This window comes from Drosophila guanche, unplaced genomic scaffold (assembly GCF_900245975.1).
Source record: "Drosophila guanche unplaced genomic scaffold, DGUA_6, whole genome shotgun sequence".
NCBI classification, from domain to species: Eukaryota; Metazoa; Arthropoda; class Insecta; order Diptera; family Drosophilidae; genus Drosophila; species Drosophila guanche.
Window position 1 is genome coordinate 212,239 of NW_022995768.1, and position 27,030 is coordinate 239,268.

The following is a 27,030-nucleotide window of genomic DNA, read 5'->3' on the forward strand; positions in this document are numbered from 1 at the left end:
TCAGATTAGAAATTCATGTTAAATCGTTATAATTTTACTTTGACTTGTATGACTTCAGGTTGTTTGTAACCCCCATTATTTCTACCCTAACCCTTAAAACTATTTTTACTGCATGTGTATATATATGTGGGACTAATTTAATACATAGGAATTCAAGAGAATGATCAAAAATGAACTGATTAAATGAATTAAATGGCATAATTGTAGTGATTATAGTTCCATGGACACAATGAGACCGATGATGCACCCTTTTAGAATATATTATTAACTAGGCATAAATTTCATGTTTTTCTTCTTCTATTTCTAAGTTAATGTCTAGGAATATTTAATATTATTGAACAATTTTCTTTTCTATTTTTTTCTTCTATCCATAATTTTTCATTAAATTTTCTTTTCTAGATTTTTGTGATTTGCTTTTCTTCCCTTAAGTGGCTTTTAGAATGTCGGCATCGAACAATTTTAATAACCTGAGAGAAGGAGAGAATAGGTGACATACGGTCAGGTGGGCCTATTTAAGTGCGCATAGGTGTATGGTCAGCCGCAAGGGCAATGACCGCTGAGCTAATTTTTCCACACCCTACATATGCAAGCACCAACATTTTCTTTACACAAGGCGCGGTGATAAAATATATTAGATGGTTTTATATTGAGATATATGTATATAAACAACTCGGTCCCGATCGCCAAGTCCATCCGTTTCTCGGCCTGCAGGTAAGGCACCAAAAAGAAGGACTGATGATCGTGGTACTGGAGCGGACCACCCTCCGAGACCGAGGGTCAGGCCAGGTCAGCAATTTCCTGCCACACGTGGATCATAACCTATGTACAGTACATACATGGAATTATGTAATAAGGTTACTTTTTCATTTTTTTCTTTGCGTACCTTATCCAGGGGTTGGTTTTTAAGTTTTTGTCTTTGCAGCCACAACACTTTTAAAAAAGTTTTTTTTATTTGGTTTAATTTTCACCACGTTTTTTTATGTATATTTTCTACACGCACATTAATTAAGTCTTCCAACTTTGAATGCAATTTTTGTTCTGTGCAGCATGCACTTAGCCTAACTAGTTTACCCCTCCAAAAGCTGTGTATGGGAGCGCTAAGAAGGTTCTCGAAGGGCTAGCCGTAAGCTATGCTTGCGGAGAGAAAAGCTCACATGTGAACGGCGCTCGCACATGCAATTTCGAAAGAAAGAGCTTTTCAAGATAAAAGCTTCTGATCTTGCATGTGGGCTCTCGCTGGAATGCGTACAGTGGGGGAGGTTCAATATATTCTCGATAATATTAGAAGACTGTTCCCAAAAAAAATTTGTCTTAATACAATTTTTGTACAGACATTCTAACTTTTTGTTTTTGGTCTGCAACCTTCACACACTGTTACAAGTGTATTTCAAAAATGAGACCCGCCCTCTTCTGCCCTTGCAAAAGGCCGAAAAGCTCCCAAATCTTCAAATCTAATTTTAAAGATAAAAGACCACTAAAAACGCCAGTCCATTGGGAATGACCATATCTTTCAGATCACCAAATTAGGATTCCATTGGATCATTATTATAGCCACAATGAAGAAATTCATTTCCAGTGGCTAAACCCACCCCGTCCCGCAGCTTATATTTGTTTTTTGGACGTTCTCTCATTCACACTCTGCTTCATGCAGTGCGCGGCAGCTGCCTCTGCCGTTAGTCTGCAGTGTGTGGGTCCAGGGAAGTGTTGTTGATGTAAATTACAGGTGAAGAAAAAATGAAAAATTTGACGAAAACCCGCTAAGGTGCAGATGTAGTACTGAGTACAGAGTATAAAAGTTGTGACGCGTAAGAAACGTCTTACACGTCCCTTCTCATTTTTCTTTGCGCATTCCTGTTTTTTTACACCTATATCTGCTCGGAATTTACGGATCTCGAATGTGCTTTAACATTTATTTATAGAGTCGGCAAAGTCCTACAGTTTGAGCACTAGACGGTGTTGTCCGTGGCCCCACTTCAACGTCAGGCAGCATATTTTTCAAATGTGCAACACTTTCCACCAGTACTAGAAATGACATATACAATTTGGACACATCAAGTTCTAATGCTGCTACTTTTTTTTCCGTACCTGTGACCAGGCGAAGGACAAGGGCTTCTCTCTTGGGATCTGGATGTGTTTGTTGGGTGATATTGCATTGAAAAACAGCAACAACAACCCTAGCAGCTGCAATATTCCTGCTGCTGTTTCGACTGTTTGTGGGACGTGTGAGACGCTTCTTACGCGTCACAACTTTTATACCCGGCACTCAGTACTACATCTGCACCTTAGCGGTTATTTGTCAAATTGTAAATTTTTTCTTCATCTGTCATCTACATCAACAACAGTACTCACGCCAAAACGCTCCTTTAGCTCGCCTGCAGAGCTGCAGAGTCAGGGCAGAGACGTATCTGCGCTAAGAAGAGTGTGAATGAGAGAATGTGAAAAAAACAAATATAAGTTTCGGGACGGGGTAGGTTTAGCCACTGCAAATTAATTTCTTCATTCTGGCTATAATAATGATCCAATCGGATCCCAATGTGGTGATCTGATAGATATGGTCATTCCCTACAGAAATTAGTTTTCTTTTATTTTCAAAACTGTAGGTTTGCGAGGTTTTCGCCCTTTTGTGGGGGCGGAAGGGGGCGGGGCTAATTTTTTAAATACACTGTTTTCTGTGAGCATATAGCAGTCTCGAGCCAAAATTTGGTGCCTCTAGCTCTTATAGTCTCTGAGTACTAGGCGCTCAACAAGACGGACGGACAGACGGACAGACAGACATGGCTCAATCGACACGGCTATTGATGCTGATCAAGAATATATATACCATATGGGGTCGGAAACGCTTCCTTCTGTGCGGTTCATACAACCGTTATTCGCACAAATACAATATACCCTATTTACTCTTCGAGTACCGTGTATAAAAACTGTGAGGAAAGAGATCCTCACACACACGGTGGCCCGTAAAGGGTTTACAATTATCAGTTATCCGGCGGCGCCGATGGACGCCGATGGAAAGTTACTGGCACCGCATGGGAAAAAGTCCCGTTCTTTTTAGGCAGCATCGTCGGTGGCCAGGCCGCTGCGACTTGATAAGAGGAGGCCCTCGTCTCGGGACAGCCAAAGAGGGAGAATAAGAGTTCGCGCAAGTGAAAGTGAGCTAGTAAAGAAGAAGAAGCAAACAACATAGGCCAAGATGCAGCCCAAGTGAAGAATCAAGAGAGAACGCTCGCCCGACAGGTGAGTGCCATTGAAAGCGAACGCATCGTGCACGATCTGAGTGTGGCGGATCCGGGCCCAGAGAAGAGGTTCGCAAGCACCAGTTCTTAGAGCCGACGGTGCCACGCTTGCTGACCCTGAGAAGGCGAGTGGTGACCGACCAGGCGCCAGTGAGTCTATTGAGAGCGAACGCGTCGTGCGCGAATTTGGGGTGTGTAGGACTAAGAGATCGTGCTAAGAGATCCGTGGCGCAGTAACACTACCCGACACGATTGTTTCTCAAGGAACGAAACCCACTTTTTATGAAAGCCATAGATTTTGATGAGCAACACCTTTAAAGACGCCCAATTAATGCACTTGTACATAAAAAAATAGTGACAGAGGATTTAATTTTTGTTCGACTTTTCCCGAGATTGTAAAGCCGACATTTTTGTTAAAAATACGTGACAAAAATTACCATTTTTTTTTAAGCCGTGCATTAACTTTCTTTAAGATCTGTCGTTCGCAAACAATTATTAAATTTCCTCTTTTTTTTTTGGGGTACTTGGCAATCTTATTTCAGTTAACTGTTTATCGGTTGCTGAGTCCGTAAATCTAAAGCAGGCTGCTGGACATGCTGTTATGTAATTATCATTACTCAGGTTCAAATGCGAACCACTGACGTTTGTTCGGTTCGGTTGTCGCAGCCAGATGAGAATTTAACGCTCGGCACCGTTAACGTGTGCTGACGATAAGCTAAAACCACAAAGTGTTTGGGTTGAATTTTTAGCTGCATAAATAGCAGATAAACAAAGTTCTTTACAACAGATGTTAGATACTTAAGTTACGTGAAAAAACTTACCGCTACCTCTGAAAAACCCGTTACAAAAAAATACCTGACCTTAAAAATACCTTTAAAACAATTTTGCCATTGAAAAAAAACCATAATTCATTAAAAAATTGTAATGCTCGATATCCATTTTCAGTTCCATATTGTCGAGTAGTGTAATTAGAGCCGGCGGTGGCACGCTTGGAGACTGCCTGGATGTGGGTCGAAGGGTCAGGAGTGAACGACAACGCGGGGCAACGGCGAGGAAACGTTGTTGTTAAGTATAAATACAAAATATAGTTATAAGATGTCAATAAGCAGTACTCGAAAACACCCAAGTCTTTTATTTGTTGCACAGGCAACAAAACAAATATTGTTGCAACGAACCTGCCAGCCACTGAGTACGTCCTGCGCACCAAAGGCGGACAAAAGGGTTCGTTACAATCGATCTAGGTGGGGCACACAGTGAAATTTAGTATTTCGAACGAGAGTTAACTGGTACTGAATATTCCAGTATTTCTTTGGTCACTTTTTTATCCGATGCATCCAATAAGCGCGATGTAGCTCAAAGGGGGCCTAGCTATGGCCACCGGGTGGGTCGCTCGTTAGGGTTACCAAACCGCCTACCTATGTACGTAGGTAGGTCAGCTGCGAGTCCCAAAGATTTGCAACATTGCTGTCTCTGAAGGAGAGTACCGAAATAGGCAGTCCCAGGCAGCCTGCGGGTGTTTGCAAAACAGCAACACTGGCGATGCGCTTGACGCTCTGCCCGAGCTGACCGTTCCCCATCTCTGAATCTCGTTAGTAAAAAAAAATATAACAAACAGACACAAAAAACCAAAACAACGAGAAGGGACGTGGGAGACGCGGTACTCAGTACTACATACATCTGTACCTTAGCGGTTTTTTTTATATTTAAAATTTTTTTTTCATCTGTCATCTACATCTACAACACTTCTCACACCAACACGCTCCTTTAGCTCGTCCCTCGTCAAACGCCAACAGGGAGTAATCCCAAGCCGGGGAGGGCAGCGGCAGCAGTTGGAAAAACTTTCCAGGTGGAATACGCAGGTGCGGGCTCCATCTCAATCTTTGGGTGGGTGGTACAGCACAGCCCAATACTGACACCTTGGAGAGGCAGCTAAGCTGCCTAACAGGCAGCACTGTAAGGAGACGCCTGGACCACCGGCGAAGCGATCCAGGGCACTGCCAGACGTGTCCTTTGCGTATATTGCCAATGAGAGGACGCTGTCAGGCGTCATCGATAAAGGCAGCGTGAGGGAAGAATGCGAGAAGCCAATGAAAGTGGGGGATGCGGCACTGGCCGACCGCTGCTTCGAGCTTCTAGAGACGGACCGAGGCTCACCTCGAGTCTGTAAGGACATGGGATATGCAGCAACTGCTGCCCTCATACTCCGAATGCAAGCGAGTCGAAGTAGTCCTAATCCTTGGAGCCTTGGGGGGTGGCAGACAAGGTCTGTGGATTAGCTTCGAAGGACTACAAGCGGATCTTACCACAGACATTAGGTAAAATTCGTACCTGCATACTAGTCGCAAAGCACATAAACATCTTTCTTCTCCATAATTCTAGCAATGCAGCGGCCAGCCTACAGCTGCAAGGGAAACGCTTCAGAGTAGTATCGATTTATATGGCTCGAATATAGGCCTCCTGGTAGACGACTCCAACGCCCACCACACCCTGGTAGTCAAAGCCAGTTTATATCCTCCGTAGAAGCTGCAGGAATAACTTCAATAATGCCAACAGTAGCAGCGAGGACAAACTATGGGCAGACTAAAAAGTCTTGCCCTTTATAAAAATAAACCAGGAGAGCGAAAAAAGTCACCTGGAAAAAACTCTGTAAGGAAATCGACTACTCACGATCTCAACAGCAAACCCCTCTGTTGGATACATCAAGAGCAAGGATGGTACGTGGACGAACTCTAGAGAGATGTCCCTACACATCCTACTCGACACTCTTTTTTCAGGGTGCACAACAACCGAACAACCGGAACGACTCAGTGAAATCGCGGTCACCTCGGTGGCACACCTCCTAATAAAGCGGATCGTCTGCTGGGCGGTGAACAGCCGCTACAGCCGATGACAAGGTCATCCCAGCCCAACTTCAAGAAGATATTGATAGTGGGGACAATTCCTTAAGCAAGGCTCAAGGCCAAAATTATCTTCATCCCGAACGCGGGAAATATTTACCTTCAAAGGATTTCAGACCAATTAGTCTATCCCCGTTTCTCCTCAAAACCTTTGAGAGAATAGTCGGGCTACAACTGAGGGCAACCATCAACCGTCAGATGCTTTCAGACGCAACTAAATATAAGGCACTCATTTTGCCTCCCTCTTGTCTTCATGGAGCTACTTCAGGGAGCTACTTGCTTGAATATTTACAGTGACAGCCAAGCGGGACTTAAATCACTAAACGCGATTTCTTCGAGCTCGACCAAAGTGGCAAATTGCCGCAAATCTCTAATTGAGATGGCAGAGCAGTCTGTTATTAATCTAAAACGGATCCCGGAACACCAGAACATTGAAGGCAACTTCATAGCAGACGAGTTGGCCAGATCTGGCACTACACTCCCCCTTAATCCAGACAGGGAGGAAATTCGTATGCCAATGGCTAATTGGTATCTCATCATAAAAGAGTATTACCAGTATTACACTCTACAAGCAAGCAACAGATGGCAAATAGTTCCAGGATTTCGAATCACCCGACAGACGTCTGTCATCACAAAGTAGCTATGCATACTCAGTAGGGATAGGTGCAGCGTAGTCATTCGCTCCTTTACAGGGCATTTGCTAATAGACAACCACGCAAATAGCTGTAGAGACGAGGACGAGGAGAAGACAGTGGAAAATATGTGAGGCTAAGATATCTAGGCTCACCTTTTCTCAACAATTTTTCTTTTGTAAGGGCATAGGAATGGGACCACTGCTGACAACGTGCAAAGCGGAAGAGAAGTGGAGTGGATCCAAGCGCAATCACAACGGGAAAATCCGATCTAAGTTTATCGGGATTTCGACAATCCCGACAATCGGCTCAGCCCTACCTAACCTTGGGAATTTTTAGATCGGATAACGGTTTTGTAGATGATGGATGGCATATGTTTAGACTTAGAGAGGTTACAAGGTTAGAGAGGTCCTCTTGCTATGATCACAATGTAAAATAAAAACCTTTATTTTTTGTAGACGCTCAAAAATTAGATAAATATTTGCGGAAAATTGCAACTTAAAGTTCAGAAATTCGTTTCACCGTTTACTTTTAGTGTTACAAATCGTTTACCAGATATATTCGGTATTTAAGCTCCCTAACTTTTAGTTACTTTGATATCGTCATGCGGTTTATTTCGTTAGCTCTGCTGATCTTGCTAATAGGTCTGGTCCTAATTGCCCCTCTTGGGACAGATGCTTGTAAGTTTAACCAGTAAAAAAACAGCTAGTGTGGTGTAAACTATATTATATTACTCTTCTACAGCCTGTAAACAAGCTGGCAAACGCATGAGAGATCTAATAGACTGGGACGAAGATGGGAGCTGTGATCGTTCCTCATACCCCAAAGTCATAAGCGAAACAGAGGAAGCCCTTGCCGAAAATGTTGATTCTGATTCCGATCATGCTGAAGCATCCTACTTGCCGTATGAGTCTTTCTTCAGAAAATTGAAGTGGGCCTTTGCGTTTGTGTACAAAATTGTCATTTGGTATCTGAATTTCATTAAGGAATAAAATTAAAATCATGTGCCAGAGCTGTTAACAAAGCCTAAATCCTATTGCTTTACAAATTTACGATGTACGAGTATCAAAAGTCAAGTTTTTCCCTTTCATAAACAGAGTCACTTGCTTTCCAACATTCCCATTGTTTTTATGGCTTTGTTTTCTCTTTGTTCTGTTTATGTTCCTGGGAGTCGCACTCTGCTTATTCCTCTTAACCTCGTATTTTAACAGTACAAGAGTACAAGGGTATGTTGTGTTTATGTAAATGGTTCTAATGATCATATAGCCATGCAAGTCTGTATCTCGGTACCTACTGACGTAGACCTTCTCTGATGCCCCTGCACGTAGTTTCTTCCCTTTTAAAAGTCCCTTTTTACAGCAGCTTTTCATATCTTAAAAGCCCAGCATCAGGTATAAGGTATCAACCTAGCACGTTCCTACTTGATTTCCTGTTTCTTCGCTTTTGGTTCTACCCTCCCCCCTCACCATTCGGCATTTTGCAATTTAAGCTATGAAAAACGGTTTGTTTGGCACTGTTTCTGCATTGTACTGTGGTTCGTGCTTTTGTTTGATGTTGCATTTTTTTTTTTTTTTTTTGTTGCATGCATTTAACATGAGAAGCCGGCAGTTGGCTTATTGCGAATTTTAATGTTTTATGGTAGTTGATGGCAAATACAGCGAGCTGTGTAAATATACATAGATATATTCTAGACGAGTCAGAGCGGGAAATGATTACAGTCACGGAACAGCGTTACCGGACACGCTTAAGCATGCAAAAATTGATAAAGTGAAATGTTTGCTAGTGCATTTCAATCAGCAGTATGTTGCACATCTGATGTAAACCATCATAGCACATACATATGTATATATGGTATAAATACATTATTTAAAAATAAATTTTAATAATTTTGGCATCAGAAACTTATTATACACTGTTCTCGAGGAGTGAATAGGGTATGTTTAAAGACTATATAGTAGGAAGATGAGCCACGTTCATAGATTCAAATTTCAGTACAGAAGCAAGATTTTGACGTACGACGAAAAGCCAAGAAACCTACCCCTTTTTCGATCTCTCACATATGAACGCAAAATCTAAATATATGTAGATGGCACTTGTAGGTACGCACTAGCCAACCAGACGATTGCTTTGCTTCTCAAAGAGTTAACAGACTCGAAAAGTAAATGGGGCATATTGTATTTGTGGTCGAAAAATGTAACAAGGAGGAGGAAACGTTTCCGACCCTATAAAGTATTCATTTTCTTGATCAGAATCAACAGCCGATTCGATAGAGTCACGTCTGTCTGTCTGTCTGTCCGTCTTGTTGAGCGGCTGGATCTTAGAGACTATAAAAGCTAGAGCTACCAAATTTTGCATCCAGACTTCTGTATGCTCACACTGAAACCAGTGTATTTAAAAAATGAGCCCCGCCCCCTTCCGCCCAGCATATCGTGAAAAATCTGCGGTATTCACAATTTGAAGATATGAGAACACTTAAAACGCCATTCCGTAGGGAAGGACCATATCTATCAGATCAACGAATTAGGATCAGGTTGGATCATTATTATTGCTAGAATGAAGAAATTAACTTGCAGTGGCTAAACGCTTTTATCGCTACAGCCCCTTCCTGGCTCCTTACACCCTCTGCGGTAGTTCTCTTGAGAGAATTACATTGATGATCTAGGTGTTAAACTAGACCCAAAGTTAAAGTTTTCTGAACACATTTCTACCATGGTAAATAAAGCCATGGGTGTGCTTGTGTTTATAAAGAGGTGGTCAAAGGAATTTGAGGACCCCTATATAACGAAGACTCTCTATATCTCGCTTGTTCGTCCGATTTTAGAATACGGCTCATGTGTATGGTGCCCTCAGTACAACATACATCAGGACCGTATTGAATCAGTACAGAAAAACTTTTTATTATTTGCCCTACGGGGCCTCAACTGGGATGCAACTGTGAGACTGCCATCCTACCGTAGTAGACTTCTTTTAATAAATCTTCCATCCTTAGTTAGTCGTAGAAAAATGCTTGGTGTAATTTTTATGCACAACTTGATCAAGGGGGATGTAGACAGCCCTGACTTGCTGAGCCGCATAAACTAGAAACTTGATTCCTTTGTTCCTTCCACTGTGTAAATCGAATTATGCCTCACACGAACCCTTTAGGGTTTTATGCTCGGATTATAATTCCCTCTACCAAATTATATCCTCAACTAACTCCCTTCCTCTTCTTAAATCTCTTATACTAGCCTACCTCTCCCGTAGTTAGTTTCATTTTAGTTTTGTCTTGTTTCTGATTTTGGTAATTTCTGCTTGTTTAGCTATAGCTTAGCTTAGTTTAGTTATGAATAGCTCTAATTTTCCTCGAATATTAGCCTAACATCTATCTTTCCTGCATGCTCGCGACCGGTTCGGTTAATCGCGCCGCGCGTCATGCGGCAGCGCCCCTCGGTCGGTTGGGCGGGAGGAGGGCTGCGTTCTGCTAGGTTCCGCGCGTAACAGGCTTTGGCTTGGTGTCGCATGGGCCACTTGATGGTGCAGTCATTGCATATCAACGTCCAGAAGAAATAAACCCACACTCTGCTTCTGCAGTGTGCGGCCTCTGTCTCTGCTATGCCTCTGCCTCTGCCGCGAGTCTGCTGTGTGTGGGTCTAGGGAAGGGCGGCGAGCTAACGGAGGGTGTTGGTGTGAGAAGTGTTGTAGATGTAGATGACAGATGAAGAAAAAATTTAAAATTTGACAACAAATCACTAAGGTACAGATGTAGTTCTGAGTGCCGGGTATAAAAGTTATGACGCTTAAGAAGCGTCTCACACGTCCCTTCTCGTTATACCCGGAAATAGGGTATATTGTATTTGTGCACAAAGTGAATGTATGTAACACACAGAAGGAAACGTTTCCGACCCCATAAAGTATACATATATTCTTGACCAGCATCAATAGCCGAGTCGATTGAGTCTGTCTGGCCGTCCGTCCGTCTGTCCGTCCGTCTAGTTGAGCGCCTGGATCTCAGAGACCATAAAAGCTAAAGCCACCAAATTTTGCATCCAGACTTCTGTATGCTCACACTGAAACCAGTGTATTTAAAAAATGAGCCCCGCCACCTTCCGCCCCCGCAAAAGGTCGAAAACCTCCTAAACCTACAATTTTGAAGATATGACCGCTAAGGTGCAGAGGCCTTCATCTCTTACGCTCCTAGGACATCTCTGTTTTATCGACACCAGTTTTTTATATGGAAATAACCGCTTATGTCACATACATAGGTAAATTACGCTGGCATCGATGCGTGGCCGCTTGCACATCGATAACCCGTACTCCAGCGGTATATAAAAGAAAAGGCGAACAAATCGAGCAAAAAACGAGAAGGGACGTGTGAGACGCTTCTTACGCGTCAAAACTTTTATACCCGGCACTCAGTACTACTTCTGCAACTTAGCGGTGTTTTGTAAAATTGTACACTTTTTCTTCATCTGTCATCTACATGTACAACACTTCTCACGCCAACACATTCTTTTAACTCGCCACCCTCCCCAAGAGCCACCCACTGCGCGAAGCAGAGTGTGAATGAGAGAATGTGCAAAAAACAAATATAAGCTACGGGACGGGATGGGTTTAGCCACTTCAAATTAATTTCTTCATTGTGGCTATAATAATGATCCCATCGGATCCCAATTTGGTGATCTGATAGATATGGTCATTCCCTAACGAATGCTTTTAGTTTACTTGAAAATAAAAATTTGTTCGTGTGCATAAAGTAATAGTTGACACTGTCAGAGAAAATAATCGACAACGGCAATAAGTACTTAGAGCATTTACATCCGCTTTGTTTCTTCATTACGCATTCGAATACAAGTCTGATTTTAAGTATAACGTTCATCAGAATGTATTGATTGGTGCTATGGACAAACAATGTCCCAATTTTCACGCGCTCAAACATAAACATGCGTCAAATTATATGTATGCATCAGGCATAGAGCAACTAATTGAAATTGAGACACTACCGGAACCATTGGACTCATCGGCACAGACCCAGATATAACGAAATGGATTTAATGAAAAATGGGGTTTTCGAATGAGCGCAGCGCCTTTCATATAATATAATATTCAGAAAATGGGTTCATTTAACCTCAGTGGCTGTCCATTAGTTCTGGAGGTTCATAGCCAGCTGCCCGAATTTATTAACAGGCGAAGGACCGGTGTGAGACTTGTCACAACTCTTATACCCTGTACTCAGTCAGTATATACATATGTATGTACATGTGTACGTATGTACATATGTATATACAATTGTCCTTCTGGGCGTTACATACATACATCCATTTTCGAGCACAAATACAAAATACCCTTTTTACTCATCGAATACCCGGTATAAAGCATTAATGCATAAATAATGAATTGTTAAGCAATATACAGCAATGTCATTAAAAATGGAACAAATGTTTCAGGTTTAACTTTCGTTTGCAGAATAAAAAGCTTCACCAAAAAAGGTCAGAATTGTCCCTGACTCTACATATGCTCTCAATTATCAAGTGTCAATGCAAGTGTTAAAAACTTCGTACAGAATTTTATTCTTATTGTTTCAAAGCTCTTAGGGCATAAACTGATGTATGGATCAACATTTTGTCCTTACATGTCAAGAGACCAAAATTTTACGTTCACTTTATAAAACACTAGTTCTGGAAACTATATTTCCCAAACGATGTTCCCTGAATATCTGCAACTTTACTGCATTGTTTCTTTATATAACCAAAGTTAAGTATGCTACATAAACCAGGGCTTGGAATGGTGCTCAGCTGACAGATGCGACTGTTGGCTTGGCTTATTAGGCTAATGGGCTTGCATAAAACTTTGGCCAGGGCCGGCGAACAAACAAACTGCAGTAAAAACAAAGCGTGTGGAAATAATGTGCTAAATGAGCAAAAGCCTTAGTTATCCTCTTGTTTGGTTGTTGTTGTAAGAAGGGGGGAGCATGGCAAATACTTGCAAAATACAAATAAAATTTGTACTCAAACTTGTACTCAAATTTGTACTCAACTCAAACTAAAATCGAGAAATATGAACACAGGGACGTGTGAAACGCTTCTTACTCGTCACAACTTGTATAACCGGCTCTCAGTACTACATCTGCACCGTAGCGGTTATTTGTCAAATTTTAAATTTTTTCTTCAACTGTCATCTACATCTACAATACTTCTCACACCAACACGCTCCTTTAGCTCGCCGCCCTTCCCTAGACCCACACACTGCAGACTCGAGGCAGAGGCAGCGCACGCACACAAAAAAAAAACCAATATAAGGTGGGTTAAAAGTCGGCAGAGGCCAGGTGAAGCAGAAGCAGAGTGTGAATGAGAGAATATGAAAAGAACAACAAAAGCTGTGGGACAGCTTGGGGTTTAGCCACTGCAAATAAATTTCTTTGTCCCAATTTGGTGATCTGATAGATATGGTCAATCCGTACGGAATCTTTTTAACTTCAAAACTGTAGGTTTGGGAGGTTTTCGCCCTTTTACGGAGGCGGAAGGGCGGGGCTCATTTTTTAAATACACTGGTTTCAGTGTGAGCATACAGCAGTCCGGAGCCAAAATTTGGTGGCTCTAGCTCTTATAGTCTCTGAGAACTAGCCGACAAACAAGACGGACGGACGGACAGACGGACAGACCGACATGGCTCTATCGACTCTGCTATTGATGCTGATCAAGAATATATATACCTTATGGGGTCGGAAACGCTTCCTTCTGTGCGTTATATACACCCGTTATTCACACATATACAATATACCCTATTTACTCTTCGAGTACCGGGTATAATAAAAGCAAAGCGGAAATTGTTGGAAAACGTTCAACGAAAAACTCTGAAAATAATTTGAAACTAATTAAAGGGATGGCGTGGGTAGATGTACGGGGTGTACTGGGTGTGTATGTGACAAGCTGCTGTAAAACTTAATTAACTAAATGCCAGCAACAAAACCCATAACTGAAGTTGTTGTCCAAGCACACAAAACGCACACACACGTGGCGTTTGTGTAATTTAATCATGTTTGTTGTAGCCCTGGCCAAAAGGGTGTGCAGACAGTGAAGGACGTGCAGACCCACAGCAGCAGAGCTGCTTTTGTTGACACCAACAGAATGCAATTTTCGCCATAAAACAAACAAGGGAAATCTTGTTCGAAAATGGAGGCAAAATACGCAGCAACAAAAAAAGTCAAATAAAGATATATCCCAGATTGTATTTTAAGTTGCATGATTAGTTGCAACAGCACTGCAGATGTTCTTACTATAATAGGACCAAGTGATAAAGCCCGGCTAATGTGGCTTTACATTAATGATATCAGCATACAAAGGGGTTTGCTGGTAACCAGCATGGAAAATTATAAAAAGCATGCTCTTGGTGAGAATATAAATTTGCTGATTGATTTGCTAAGCTTTAATTAACCATTACATATAATACATTTTTACTTTTAATAAGTGTGGCTTTTAGTTGTTTGAGTTTCTTGTACCATGAGTGTTTGTTTGTCTTTCATGGTTTTAGCATGGCTCTTCAGCTCTCGCGGTGTCCTGACAGGTAAAACTTTAATTTATTTTAATATTTCTACTTTTTAAACAATATTTTTGCGTGCGAGAAGTGCAAGATGCTGCATTTATTGACGGATTTAACGCATATCTCAAAGATTATCGTCGTTACCAAATGGAGGCTATACAACTCTCCAAAAACATTCACATATCCACATTACACTACCGATAAAGTCAATCAAAAAAGACTTGTTAAAAGTTTTAGTGAATATACTTAATTAACGAATGGCAAAAGATTGGTACAAATACCAAAACTCTAGCAACAAATAAAAAAATGTATTGTGAACTTCTTTGCAGAAATTAAAACTTCACCCAGAGATAAATAATCGAGTAATACCTTAAAAATTATCTTTGGTTTTGTGGGAAAGCCTCAGTTCCCTTTCCTGTGGCTTTTTGCTGCCACATTTTCGTGGGGTTCTCTTCACTTTTGGGCCAACATTCTGCCATTGACTTAAATATTTTCTTTTGCATTTGAGTCGAAACGGGATACTTTGGCTTAGTGCCTACTCCGCATGGCATCTGGAGCATCAAAGAGAGAAACAAACATAGGAGGCAATAGAAAGCGCAGCAACAGGAGAAATTGCAGGTTCTGTTGTCCAGTCTTAAGTACATTGTCGGGCACATTTACTGACCAGAGGCCTCACATGAGCGGTTCCGAGATGCATAAAAAAGGAGGACGGACCACATAATGACGCACAACATCACTTTCAGTTGCCACTATGAAAAAAGACAGTGCCCAGCCAGCCAGCCAGTGTCGATTGAAAATCAAAACACAAGGGAACTCCGCATCAATGGTTAGAGATGCTTTTGGACATGGCATTACACATTTTTCTCACAAAGGCCGAGGGCTCATTGTGTGCCACCATGGATAGCCCTTGGCCATAATTCATATCTGGAGCTCCACTTGTGAGTGGGAGCCGTAGTTGGAGCTGTAGACCACATATTGAAAACGCTTGGGACTTTGAAAAATCCACGCCAGGGCCAACTGTCTCAGCTGTGCTCTGTCCTCCAAGTTCGGCTGCGATTGCCAGTGTTCTATGCTGCCACTGCTCCTGCCACTCAATTGCATTTCCGAAGCCAGCTTCCCAGCTACTAAAACTACGCTGTCAAAGCGAGTAAAGGAAAAACAAACAGTGTACTTTAATTCATTCAGCAATACGTATTTGTCTGGACGTTGAACGCAGCCCTCCTCCCGACAAACCGAGCAAGGGGTGCTGTCGCATGACGCGCCGCGCGATTAACCGAACCGGTCGCGAACATGCAGGAAAGATAGATGTTAGGCTAATATTCGAGGAAGCAAAATGAAGCATACCTACGTGAGAGGTAAGCTAGATTAAGAGACTTAAAAGGAGGAAGGATAATCCGAGCATAAGACCCTAAAGGGTTCATGAAGCCACAATTCGATCTACAAAGAACAAGAGAATAAAGTTTCTAGTGGTTCTAATGGGAATCGTAAAGTTTATGCGGCTCAACAAAACAGGGCTGTCTACATCCCCCTTGATCAAGTTGTGCATAAAAATTACACAAAGATTTTCCTACGACTACTAAGGGTACTGAGGGCAACATACACATGACCCTATTCTAACATTGAACGAGCAAGCGAGATATAGAGAATCTTCGTTATATAGGAGTCTTCAAATTCCTTTGACCACCTCTTTATAAACCCAAGAACGCCCATGGCTTAATTTACCAGGGTAGAAATGTGTTCAGAAATCTTGAACTTGGGATCTAGTTTAATACCAAGATGATCAACCAATGTAATTCTCTCAAGAGAACTACCGCATTAAGTTGTAACATATTTGCACAGCACCATGACTGAAAGCTATTGAGATCAGATTGGAAGCGAGAGCGAACATCATCCGCATACATAAGTACTCTAGAATTTGTCAATACAGAAAATGACCTGCTTTCTGCAGTGTGAAGAGTAAAAGAGTGTGAAAAGTAAGGGGCCTAAATGGCTACCTTGTGGTACTCCAGAAGTAACCATAACAGGTAAAGATAAGGAGTTTTTGAAAAGGACCCTTTGAGACCTAGAACACAGGTAGCTAGAAATCCATCTCAACAGATTGGGCGGAAACCCTAGAAGGTCGAGCTTTTGCGCAAGAAGAGAATGGTTTACAGAATCGAATGCCTTACTGAAGTCAGTGTAAATAACATCCGCCTGCAAGTTACCTGGGAATCCTTTAATGACAAAGTAGGTGAACTCTAAAAGATTAGTGGTTGTTGATCGTCGCCGTATAAATCCGTGCTGTGCTGGAGATATAAAATTTTCTCGAACATTTTAGGAATAGCGGATAACTTAGATATACCTCTATAGTTTTTAGCGTCAGACTTGCTACCTTTCTTATGGATAGGAATTATAAAGGAGTCCTTCCAGATGGGGGGGAAAGCTAGAAGAAAGAATGGATAGGGTGAATAGTTTAAGCAAAGGTCCGCACAGAGACTCTGCACAGTACCTGATGGTACACAGCCGGGAACTCCGTCAGGGCCCGGTGAAAATACCGGCTTAACTAATTGAAGATCATGAAGTAGGGAGCTTTCATTTAAGAAAGGCAGAAAATGCCGTTCGACCTTGGTAAACTAAATAAATACACACTACCTGGGTAGCTTTCCTACAAATAAGTTGTTTGAAAAAATTGTGCCAACTTCGAAAGTAGGATGATAGCAGTCTTCAGGTATAGGGAGCGGAAGTGATCGTCTTAACAACGCTTCGGTCGGATCCGAGACAAAGCACAGATCAACGAGTTTTTTGCATGGTTGAGTTGAGACAGGGACAGGGGTCCAATAAGCCATCAATAAAGTCATGTCGTGACATGAGCACAAGGATATTAGACTCGTTGACCGAAGACAAAACAGTACCTGGTAGGATGAAATTCCCAAGAACTATTATCTGGAAGAACAGTTTTTAAGGCGGACAAGTGCTGCTCGTATATTAAGACATTCTAAGTCGGTGGAATAGGTAGAGTTATTGGGGGCCTATTTCTCTTCTTAGCCTTAAACTCTTTCACAATCAGGTGCTCTGGCCAAAATGCGAGCACATAACAATAAGCAATTATCGGAACCCCCCCTTCTACCGATCATACAGCCGGAGCCAGCGCGTGCACCCTCCTTATTGGTTACACCCCCGACCAGCTCGAGTGGCACAGCTACAACCACTATCGTTGTAGGTGACATGCTACAAAGGACAGGCACTTGCAGATCCGGAGGAGTGACTTTTTTGCAGTTTAAAACCGCTGAATTCAGACTTCTGGCTAGAAGCCGATCTTACTGCTTTTTAAAGCCCACGGTCAGCTCCTTAAAGCCCTTTCGCTTCTACCCCATAAATGTGCCCATGTCATTTTCGACAGAACGACATGCCTCGCAACTTTAATGCAGACCGTTACGCTTAGAAATTGCGTAACCAACGGGTCCAGAAAACCCAATACATGTTGCGTGCGCTACGTTTTCGAAGAGCCAGCAAGGTATGCTCGACTGATCGTGGGAGATCTGCTTCTTACAGGTTTTAGCGTAACACCGTATTTCATGTATCTATTAAATATATGTATGTATATGTACATAAATACAAAATAAATAAAGATTATTTTCTCAAAACAAATAGCACTCGGACCAGTGTGCCCAAAAAGTGCTTAAAGCAATGCCTAAAGCGTGATCGGAAAACAGTTGAGCGGGGAGAGTAGAGAAGAACAGTTGCAGCGACAGCTAAACAGCGAGCGAGCGTTACTGCACAGAAAGTTTTGGAAGCGAGAGAGGAAGAACAGTTAAACTCGAGCGAGAGAGTGATAGGCAGAAACGCAACTACAAAGAGCGGCTAAATGTGACGGCGTACTTACGAATAGAAAGAACACCAACTCACAAAATAACTATTTTGATTTAGTTTTTTGATATTAGTTAAGAATAGCAAGGGGAATTTTTTTTTGGGAAAATGGGCGCGTTACCACCTTTTTTAAAGGAAAAATCGGTTTTTTATTTTTTTTTTCTCAAAATGATAAAAGCAAAATAAGGATGGGACGATTTTATAAAAAAAATCGTAGCACCAATTAAAACAGCTTAAAAATCCAAGATAATCAAATTGTTTGTCCCACAAAGCATTCTCCATAGGAGTTTTCATTATAAAATTTCATTATAAAACAATATTACACTGGATATCAAACTCTAGCCCTCCAAAATAGCTAGTGTGCAATGCAAACTGGCACCATACTTCACAATTTTCTCCTTCATTGTGTTCCAAACGGCGAAAAAACATTGAAATTTCTCATTTGAGGTTATGATCTATAAATGCAAATTGTAAGAGTTGTGGTCAAATGTGGCATTACTGCTGTATACATTTTAACAATCATTTATTGCTCTACGACACACAATAGGTTTCAAGGTGGGACAAGGTGGCACTCTATTAAAAAAACTTTTTCAAAAATTAGTTTTTACCACGAACTGATGCATATTGAAGGCCTCAATTTAACAAACAATTACGAAGACATCGCCAACTACTAGATACCGTTCACATTACAAAACACGTAGTAAAAACCCTACTGAATAAAAGGCATCCAACAAATTGGATCACTTAATTGTATTTTTCAATTTATGAGACATTTAAAACAGCAATAAAACTGGTACTTTTTCACTGCACGTGCTTTTCAATAATGACCGCTGGGTTTCACAGATGATTTTGCGAAGGTGGCGCCATCTATGCAAATTTCTGGTATGCAACTTTGATGGTCACTCTTTTTTAATACAGAGCGCAAAAACCACTTTTTGGTTTTAACTTTTAAAAATTAGCTTATGGCCAAGAAAAGTGGTCATTGGGACCATAGTGGCTACGTACGCCTGATTACAGTCAAACAACAAACACAATAACAGCAGACATCCCAAGCTCCATTTGCCTTGCAAAACGAATATATCCTTGTTTCTTGGCCTCCCAAAACTCGGACTCTAATCTATGCACAGAATTGTTTCACAATCTTTTGTTGTGTGGCTCTAGTTTTAGGCTCCTTGGCCCGTTGTCCCCTTGTCCCTTAGCTGGTTACTCGTCCCACCACATCTGCATTTGCTTCTCATTAGCAAGAAAATCCCATTGATGGGACAAACACGTATGAGAAAGGATGTTTGTGCAATTTGGTTGTGTCCCCCTATGTCCCTGCCGAAAATTATGCAAATTGTTTCGAAATTTTGCATTGGATAATTTTGTTGTTTGCAAGTAAAGCTCAATAGAGACAAAACAAAACGACAATAGTTGCGTGAGACGCTTCTTACGCGACACAACTTGTATACCCGGTACTCGGTAGTACAGCTGTACCATGCAGTTTTTTTTTTTAATTTTACATTTTACATTTGTACATCTACCTTACTTCTTACGCAAACACGCTCTTTTAGCTCGCCCCCTCGCCTTGAGCCGCAAAGTACACGAAGGAGAGTGAGAGAGAATGTGCAAAAAGACAGACAGACATGCCTAAGTCGACTCGGCTATTGATGCTGATCAAGAATATATATACTTTATGGGGTCGAAAACGCTTCCTTCTGTGCTTTACATACATCCACTTTTCCCCACAAATACAATTACCCTCGAGTACCGGGTATAAAATAAAATAAACACACAGACGAATATTAAATTATGTCAGAAACTGACAGTTCACGCAAACAGCTAATAAGTTGTTGTATGGAGATTAAAAAAAAGTTTACATCCGACAGTTGACATCCGAATGTAATGGATATATAGAGATGAAAAGTAGTTTACATGTAAATTGTCTTAAATCTCTTATACTAGCTACCTCTTCCGTAGTTAGTTTCATTTTAGCTTTGTCCTTTTTCTGATTTTGATAATTTTGCTTGCTTAGCTATACTTGATCTAGTTTAGTTGTGTTTAGTTCTAATTGTCCTCGAATATTAGCCTAACATCTATCTTTCCTGCATGCTCGCGGCCGGTTCGGTTAATCGCGCCGCGCGTCATACGGCAGCGCCCCTCGGTCAGTTGGGCGGGAGGAGGTAACAAACGAGGTACGAGTCCCAAAGTATTCAAATTATTTGTCTTTTACGTGTGCCATATTCGTGCTGAACCCCTCCAGCTGGATACGCTAGCTGATGCCAGGGACTCCCGACAACTTTCTCCAGCAACAACACCACCTACATTCGCAGGTTTGATCTGCAACTACGCAGGTACAACTACTTGTGATCCGGTAACCAGGGACAACTCAAAGTCTTGTGTCGAGTAAGAGAAACTCTATTGCCTGAGTAAATGAAAATATCCCGCGAAGCAGAGGTCGAGTAGCCCATGATGTCAACGGTGGGAACTAGCACACGAATTGTGGTGTCTTAGATATTTCGGGAACAAACATTTCATAGGACTGGGTCGAGCCGTAAGGCTGTCGAGCCACCTAAACACTAAAACCGCTTCTAAAAGGTTATATGGAGATGAAACCCCTTAATATCCCGTCCGAATACCTACTTAATAAGCAAGAACATTTTCATCAGAAATGGTCAAGCGCCATAAAGATTTTACCACAAAAACTATAACCGGTTCGGAAATTGTATATTGTATATACATATTTACATATATCGCATACATGTGGCACACACAATGCATTAAAGTGGGTAAAGGGATAGAAGAATTGAACAAGGATGACAGAAATGTTGAAAAATTAAATTTGAATCAAGCAAACTTCAAATTGAACTTTAATTTTGAGTCAGTTTTTCATTGAAATGTGCACAGAGCACAAAAAACTGTAGCGGAAAAGAAACAAAAAATAAAAAAATTATCCCAGCAAATAACTAAATTTTGTTTAACATTAAAATTTGTAAACTACCAATAAGTATGCCAGTTTACTTAACGAACGAATTAGAACAGAAACTAATCACAATTGAACACTCAGCACTCATCTCTCGATGGATCCAAATTTTCAATGCAAGTACGATAGCGTGATGCAAAAGCTAACGGAAAAAGAACTGGCGGAATACACAAAGAGTTTTGGTCTCTTGATCAAAAATGAGGCAGGTGTAGTCACAATTGACGAGCTGCGAATTATGGTACGCACTTTGGGCGAAAATCCCACGGAAGCGGAGCTCGAGGAGACATTTAAGGCCTCCGATATTGATGGCAATGGCAAGATTGACTTTAAAGAGTTTTGCTTAGTTATGCACCGGTTCGAGAGTGATGAGAAGCGACAGCTGTGCGAGGCATTCAAAATGTTTGATCAGGATGGCGACGGTTACATTGGCGGCGAGGATCTGGTTAATGTGTGGAAGAGCATGAACATCGAACCCAAGAATGTACTCATCGAGAGAATGCTAAAGGCCGGCGATGTCGATGGCGATGGCAAAATCAGTTGCACGGAGTTTGTGACTATGATGCAGAAACCTTTCGGGCAGAAGCAGCTGCCGGATAGAGAAACATCTGCTTAGTGTGGTATTTTGTGGGTAACTAAATCTCTGTCCCTGTGCAACAAAATTCAAAATTTAATTGTAAATGACATAATAATTACTAGTACAAATTTTCAGTGTTATTTTGTTTGGTCTCCCTCTCCACCTCTTCCATGGAGGAGTTTGACTTAAACACTCCGCCGCCGGAGGAACGTGTCAGCCATAGTCACACGCTGACCGAAGAGCAGGCCAAGGATTGCACCGAGGTTTTCAATATGTTTGATCCCGAGAATACGGGCACCCTGCCATTGAAGCAAATAAAGTATCTAATGCGCGCTGTGGCTGTCTTTCCCACGGATCTCGAACTGATGGATATCTATGCGGAAATCGATACAGATGGCTCTGGCGAAATGCTAAGGGATGATTTCCTATACATCATGTGCAAGATGTACAAGCAGATGACACCCGAAGATGAGATTATCGCTGCCTTTAAAGTGTTCGATAAGGAGGACACGGGCGTCATCGCGGAATCAGAATTTCGTCACATAATGACAAATTTGGGTGAGAAAATGTCCGAGGATGAGATCGAGGAGATCATACGTGATGCAGAATCCGATACGGAGGGCAACATCGACTACGTACGCTTTGTGAAAATGATGTCCGAGAAATAAGAACGGGGCAGGCGTTGCCAGAACATCGACACGGCGCGTGTGCGGGGTCAAGAAAATGTAACAGCAGTTTCAAAACTTATTTCGATTCAACAAGGCAGCTAAATTTCATAGGAGTTCTAAATTCAAATTCAAATATATACTAAATTATTAGCAAATAAACATAAAATATCATCAACAATGGGCGAACTTACAGAGGAGCAGATTGCAGAGTTCAAGGAGGCCTTCTCGCTGTTCGACAAGGATGGAAGTGGATCCATTACCACCCGCGAGCTGGGCGTTCTAATGCGCTCCCTGGGACAAAACCCCACCGAGGCCGAGCTGCAGGATCTGGTGAACGAAGTGGACATCGATGGCAATGGCGAGATCGATTTCAACGAATTCTGCTCCATGATGAGCAAGCAGATGCGCGAGACTGACACTGAGGAGGAGATGCGCGAGGCCTTTAAGATCTTTGATCGCGATCTCGATGGCTTCATCTCGCCGGCGGAGCTGCGTTTCGTCATGATCAATTTGGGTGAAAAAGTCACTGATGAGGAAATCGACGAGATGATACGAGAGGCGGACTTTGATGGTGATGGCCTCATAAACTACGAGGAATTCGTTTGGATGATCAGCCAAAAATAGGCACACGCTCAACGACACCCCTATACTTTTTGAAAATATTAAAGCACTAAAGCAAAACTCTGAAATTTCTTTCTGTTCTCTCGAAAGTCTTGCTACTTGTGCAATTTCCACTTGCGGCTTTACTTTAAGCCGCACCTCACTCCAGGATGCAAAAACTTTCTACTTGAAACACTCTCTGTGTGGTTTTAGCCTACTCCTTCATGTTTTCATGCTGCCGGTACTCCTGATTCTGCTTGTGTTCCACCCACATGCGGCACCTTTGTGGCCAGACGAACAATTTTCCTGCTGTTTAAACTCAATTTGCTTATGCCTTAAAATTAAATTTTACTGTGGCCTCAATGGCACCCGAGTTGCTGTTACTTTTACTCATACCCACAGACATCCTATACCCACTTCCATACCCATACACATACACATGGCTGCTCCTGAGGAATGGGGTGGACCGAGCCTTGTGTCTGACTTTATAAATATTTCGCATGCATAAATGTAAGCGATGGATGTCCATACATACATAAAAATGTAAATTTATGTACTTCCCATTTTTCATGCTTCAAGTTTTGGTTTCTGTTTCGGTTTCAGTCGCAGTCTCAGCATATGTCAAAATGCCAACTTTTCTTAATTGAAAGTCCACAAAGCCATTGAAAACAAAAACGAAACCTTAACTTGTGCAAAGTGCATCCCATATATGAAATCAGAACAAAAGCCCAACACCCCAACCCGAAACAGATTTCAATTTCAGATCTATTACCTATTATACACACTCAAGCTACACTTATATACATACCCATGTTTATATGTATTTAAATAGGTGATATTTTATTCGCATCACCACATAGACGAGACAGTTAGCACAGGGCACAGGGCATTATTATTTGATGGACTGACTGCAGCAGGAAATTGATTTTGAATATACTGAGCGAAAAAAGAGCATGGCAACAATCGGAATAGCATGAAATTAGATCCCCCTTTGGTGCTGTTTTGCCCTTAGTGTAAAAAACAATCAAGAATCTTTTGGGTGGTCAGTAAAGCTGAGTAGTTTGATCTTTGAGATATTAAACGTGCATACCCGGTACTCGTAGAGTAAATAAATTATATTGTATTTGTGCACGAAAGAGGATGTATATAACGCACAGAAGGATACGTTTCCGACCTCATAAAGTTTATACATTCTTGATCATCATTAATAGACGGGTCTATAGCTGTCTGTCTGTCTGTCTGTCCGTCTGTCCGTCCGTCCCTCCGTCTTGATGGGCTAGGCTATAAAAGCTAGAGCCAACAACTTTTGCATCCAGATGGCTGGGATATCACACTATTACAAAAGTATTTTAAAATATAGACCTGCCCCCCGTAGTGACGCTTGTTTTTGGGTTAGACTTTTTTTTGTTAGAGGCCGAAACTTTGACTTTCGTAACTTTTTGCTAGCTCCTGTATGGAAATCAGTTGATCGACGGTACAAGGTGGTAGAAGTTCCAGGTGAAAAGAGGTTTATTTGTAATCATGTTAACATTTTGGAAATGGCGTATGTCCCATTTTCGATGTTAACGGGGTGCGCAGGAAGTTCAGCTAATGCCACGGTATTTTCAATTCTGGACGTGAGTCGATAAAGTCGCTTCTCAGACCAAACCCAAGTTTTAGTGCGAAGAGCTTAAACCGCGGCTGAAAATTGTACAAAGATATTCAGAAAATACCTGAAGAGAAATACAGCCGCCGCTGGACCGCTTGGAATATCAAACGAGAAGGGACGTGTGAGACGCTTCTTACGCGTCACAACTTTTATACCCGGCAGTCAGTACTACTTCAGCACCTTAGCGGTTATTTGTCAAATTTTACATTTTTTCTTCATCTGTTATCTACATCTACAACACTTCTCACACCAACACGCTCCCTTAGCTCGCCGCCCTTCCCTAGACACACACACTGCAGACTCGCGGCAGACGCAGTGGCCGCACCAGCAGAAGCAGAGTGTAAATGAGAGAATTTGAAATTGGTTTAGCAACTGAAAATTAACTTCTTCACTTGTGGCTATAATAATGATCCAATCGGATCCCAACTTGTTGATCTGATAGATATGGTCATTCCCTACGGAATGGCGTTTTTACGTTTCTTTTATATTTAAAATTGTAGATTTGGGGGGTTTTCGACCTTTTGAGTGGGCAGAAGGGGGCGGGGCTAACTTTTTAAATACACTTGTAACAGTGTAAGAATACAAAAGTCTGGATGCAAAGCTTGGTTGCTCTATGCTCAAAAGTTATGTATATACCCTATTTACTATTTGAGTAGCTGCCCGGTATGTAAGAGCTACCATACAAAAAAAGAAAATAAAAATTTAGCAGAGCTCGTGAACAATGATGTAACGATTATCTAAACTATAAATTCTAAATACAAAGAAATTTACAATTTTATATACATAATTTATATACATTTATATACAATTGTGCATATATTAACACATACATAGTATTTACATTATACATATAGTCATATTTAAATTATGTACACAAATAAAAAAAAATAGGTACGCGGTGTGTCTATGCAGATTTTAGTGCCATGCTTGGGCATCAAATTTGAGTCAGTTGTCCAAATCTCGATTTGCCGATTGGAGTCGGAGGAAAATGTGCAAGTGTTAATGTGTGTGTACATGTGCAAGGCAGCCGACTTGCCAGCAATAATGTCTCCATGTCCCGTTCCGTCAAAACTCTCTGCTTGTTTACACCGTGACCCTGAATACTCTAATGGAAAATATTTGCAACGCAAAGTCAATTGCCGTAATTCGTTATTTGTATACATATTCAGATGTTTATATCCGTTACTCCTTTCATCCTAAATTATATAAAGCATATAAAGGTCACACAAAATGAATTTATTTTGATATAGAGGGGCAAGCTTCTTCATAAAGTCTTGAGGGTTTTCATTTTGAAGGGTATGTGAGCTCAGAACAAAAAAAAATGCAAAAGGTTTCAAGCGCTAACACTTAAAGCGCATACGACGACGAGAATGTAACGGGTAACCAATTTATAGGCAAGATGTTAATCCTAGTAGAGGTGGAGAACTATCGATAGTGGGCACCATCGATAGTGGACGATAGTAAATTTTAAACCATCGATAGTGGTCGATAGTAGTCGATAGTCGCAATTTTCTCGAAAGTGTTTGAAAAAATACTATTGAAGAGAATGTTGCCAATTTTGGACGAACTTTCCATCATTCCTGAATACCAATTCGGATTCAGGAGGGGTCACGGGACCCCTGAGCAATTTCACAGGGTTATTAATGATATAGTTTCGGCATTTGAAAACAAAAAATACTGCACTGCTGCATTTCTTGATGTTCAACAAGCGTTCGATCGAGTCTGGCACAAAGGTTTGTTGTACAAGATAAAGAAATGGCTACCTGCTCCGTACTATTTATTAATCAATACATATCTGGCTAGAAGAAGTTTTTACGTGCAGCAGAAAACCGATAATTCATCACTACTTCTCATCAACGCAGGCATCCCACAAGGAAGCGTATTGGGACCAATTCTCTACACCCTATATACGGCCGACATGCCAGTTACAAACAACTGCACTTTTAGCCACAAGCACATCTATAAATGAAGCTTCTGAACTCCTGCAGAGTGACCTAAGCCTAATTGAAGACTGTTTCCTTCGATGGAAAATTAGAATAAACTCCCTGAAATCCGTCCAAATGACGTTTTCATTAAGACCAGCTAACTGCCCAAATGTTACACTTAACGGCTCACCAATTCGACAAAGTACCTGTGTGAAGTATCTCGGTTTGCATCTCGACCGCAGATTAACATGGAAAAACCACATTAAAGCAAAATGTCAACAAATTAGACTTAAAACACTAAAAATGTCCTGGTTGATAAGTCGAAAATCAGAAACCACTTTGGAAAAAAAAATTCGCCTCTACAAATCCATACTGAAGCCAGTTTGGACCTACGCTATACAGCTTTGGGGAACTGCTAGCAACTCAAATATTGAGATACTTCAGCGTTACCAATAAAAAACTTTGCGACACATTGTCAATGCTCCGTTTTACGTATCTAATGCAAACATCCACAAAGATCTGAATATTCC

General features: G+C 41.4%; 4 protein-coding genes and 1 long non-coding RNA gene across 5 annotated transcripts; all 5 read left to right on the forward strand.

Annotated features, from left to right (window-relative positions):
- The first annotated feature begins 1,586 nt into the window (after window positions 1-1,586).
- Window positions 1,587-22,342, forward strand: LOC117591212 (calmodulin-like). The gene is made up of 4 exons (XM_034284357.1): window positions 1,587-1,592; window positions 17,816-17,824; window positions 18,113-18,116; window positions 21,813-22,342. Exon 4 carries the CDS (start codon window positions 21,830-21,832, stop codon window positions 22,325-22,327), a length of 498 nt encoding a protein of 165 aa, XP_034140248.1. The 5' UTR covers window positions 1,587-1,592; window positions 17,816-17,824; window positions 18,113-18,116; window positions 21,813-21,829; the 3' UTR covers window positions 22,328-22,342.
- On the forward strand, window positions 7,351-7,793 carry LOC117591214. The gene is made up of 2 exons (XM_034284359.1): window positions 7,351-7,442; window positions 7,507-7,793. Exons 1-2 carry the CDS (start codon window positions 7,367-7,369, stop codon window positions 7,752-7,754), a joined length of 324 nt encoding a protein of 107 aa, XP_034140250.1. The 5' UTR covers window positions 7,351-7,366; the 3' UTR covers window positions 7,755-7,793.
- Window positions 11,504-27,030, forward strand: LOC117591215. The gene is made up of 3 exons (XR_004574367.1): window positions 11,504-11,592; window positions 25,970-25,976; window positions 27,018-27,030. It is a non-coding gene; the product is annotated as an uncharacterized LOC117591215 (long non-coding RNA).
- On the forward strand, window positions 21,147-21,713 carry LOC117591211 (calmodulin-like). The gene has a single exon (XM_034284356.1). It carries the CDS (start codon window positions 21,183-21,185, stop codon window positions 21,696-21,698), a length of 516 nt encoding a protein of 171 aa, XP_034140247.1. The 5' UTR covers window positions 21,147-21,182; the 3' UTR covers window positions 21,699-21,713.
- Window positions 22,448-23,008, forward strand: LOC117591213 (calmodulin-related protein 97A-like). Its single transcript, XM_034284358.1, has one exon. The coding sequence runs from the start codon at window positions 22,505-22,507 to the stop codon at window positions 22,949-22,951; it is 447 nt and encodes a 148-aa protein (XP_034140249.1). The 5' UTR covers window positions 22,448-22,504; the 3' UTR covers window positions 22,952-23,008.

What these genes read in the sequence shown, in the direction of transcription:
- LOC117591213 (XM_034284358.1), top strand. Translation starts at nt 22,505, where the DNA reads ATGGGCGAACTTACAGAGGAGCAGATTGCAGAGTTCAAGGAGGCCTTC.
- LOC117591214 (XM_034284359.1), top strand. Translation starts at nt 7,367, where the DNA reads ATGCGGTTTATTTCGTTAGCTCTGCTGATCTTGCTAATAGGTCTGGTC. An exon ending in CCCTCTTGGGACAGATGCTT is followed by an intron (nt 7,443 to 7,506) that starts GTAAGTTTAACC and finishes ACTCTTCTACAG; the next exon opens with CCTGTAAACAAGCTGGCAAA.
- LOC117591212 (XM_034284357.1), top strand. Translation starts at nt 21,830, where the DNA reads ATGGAGGAGTTTGACTTAAACACTCCGCCGCCGGAGGAACGTGTCAGC.
- LOC117591211 (XM_034284356.1), top strand. Translation starts at nt 21,183, where the DNA reads ATGGATCCAAATTTTCAATGCAAGTACGATAGCGTGATGCAAAAGCTA.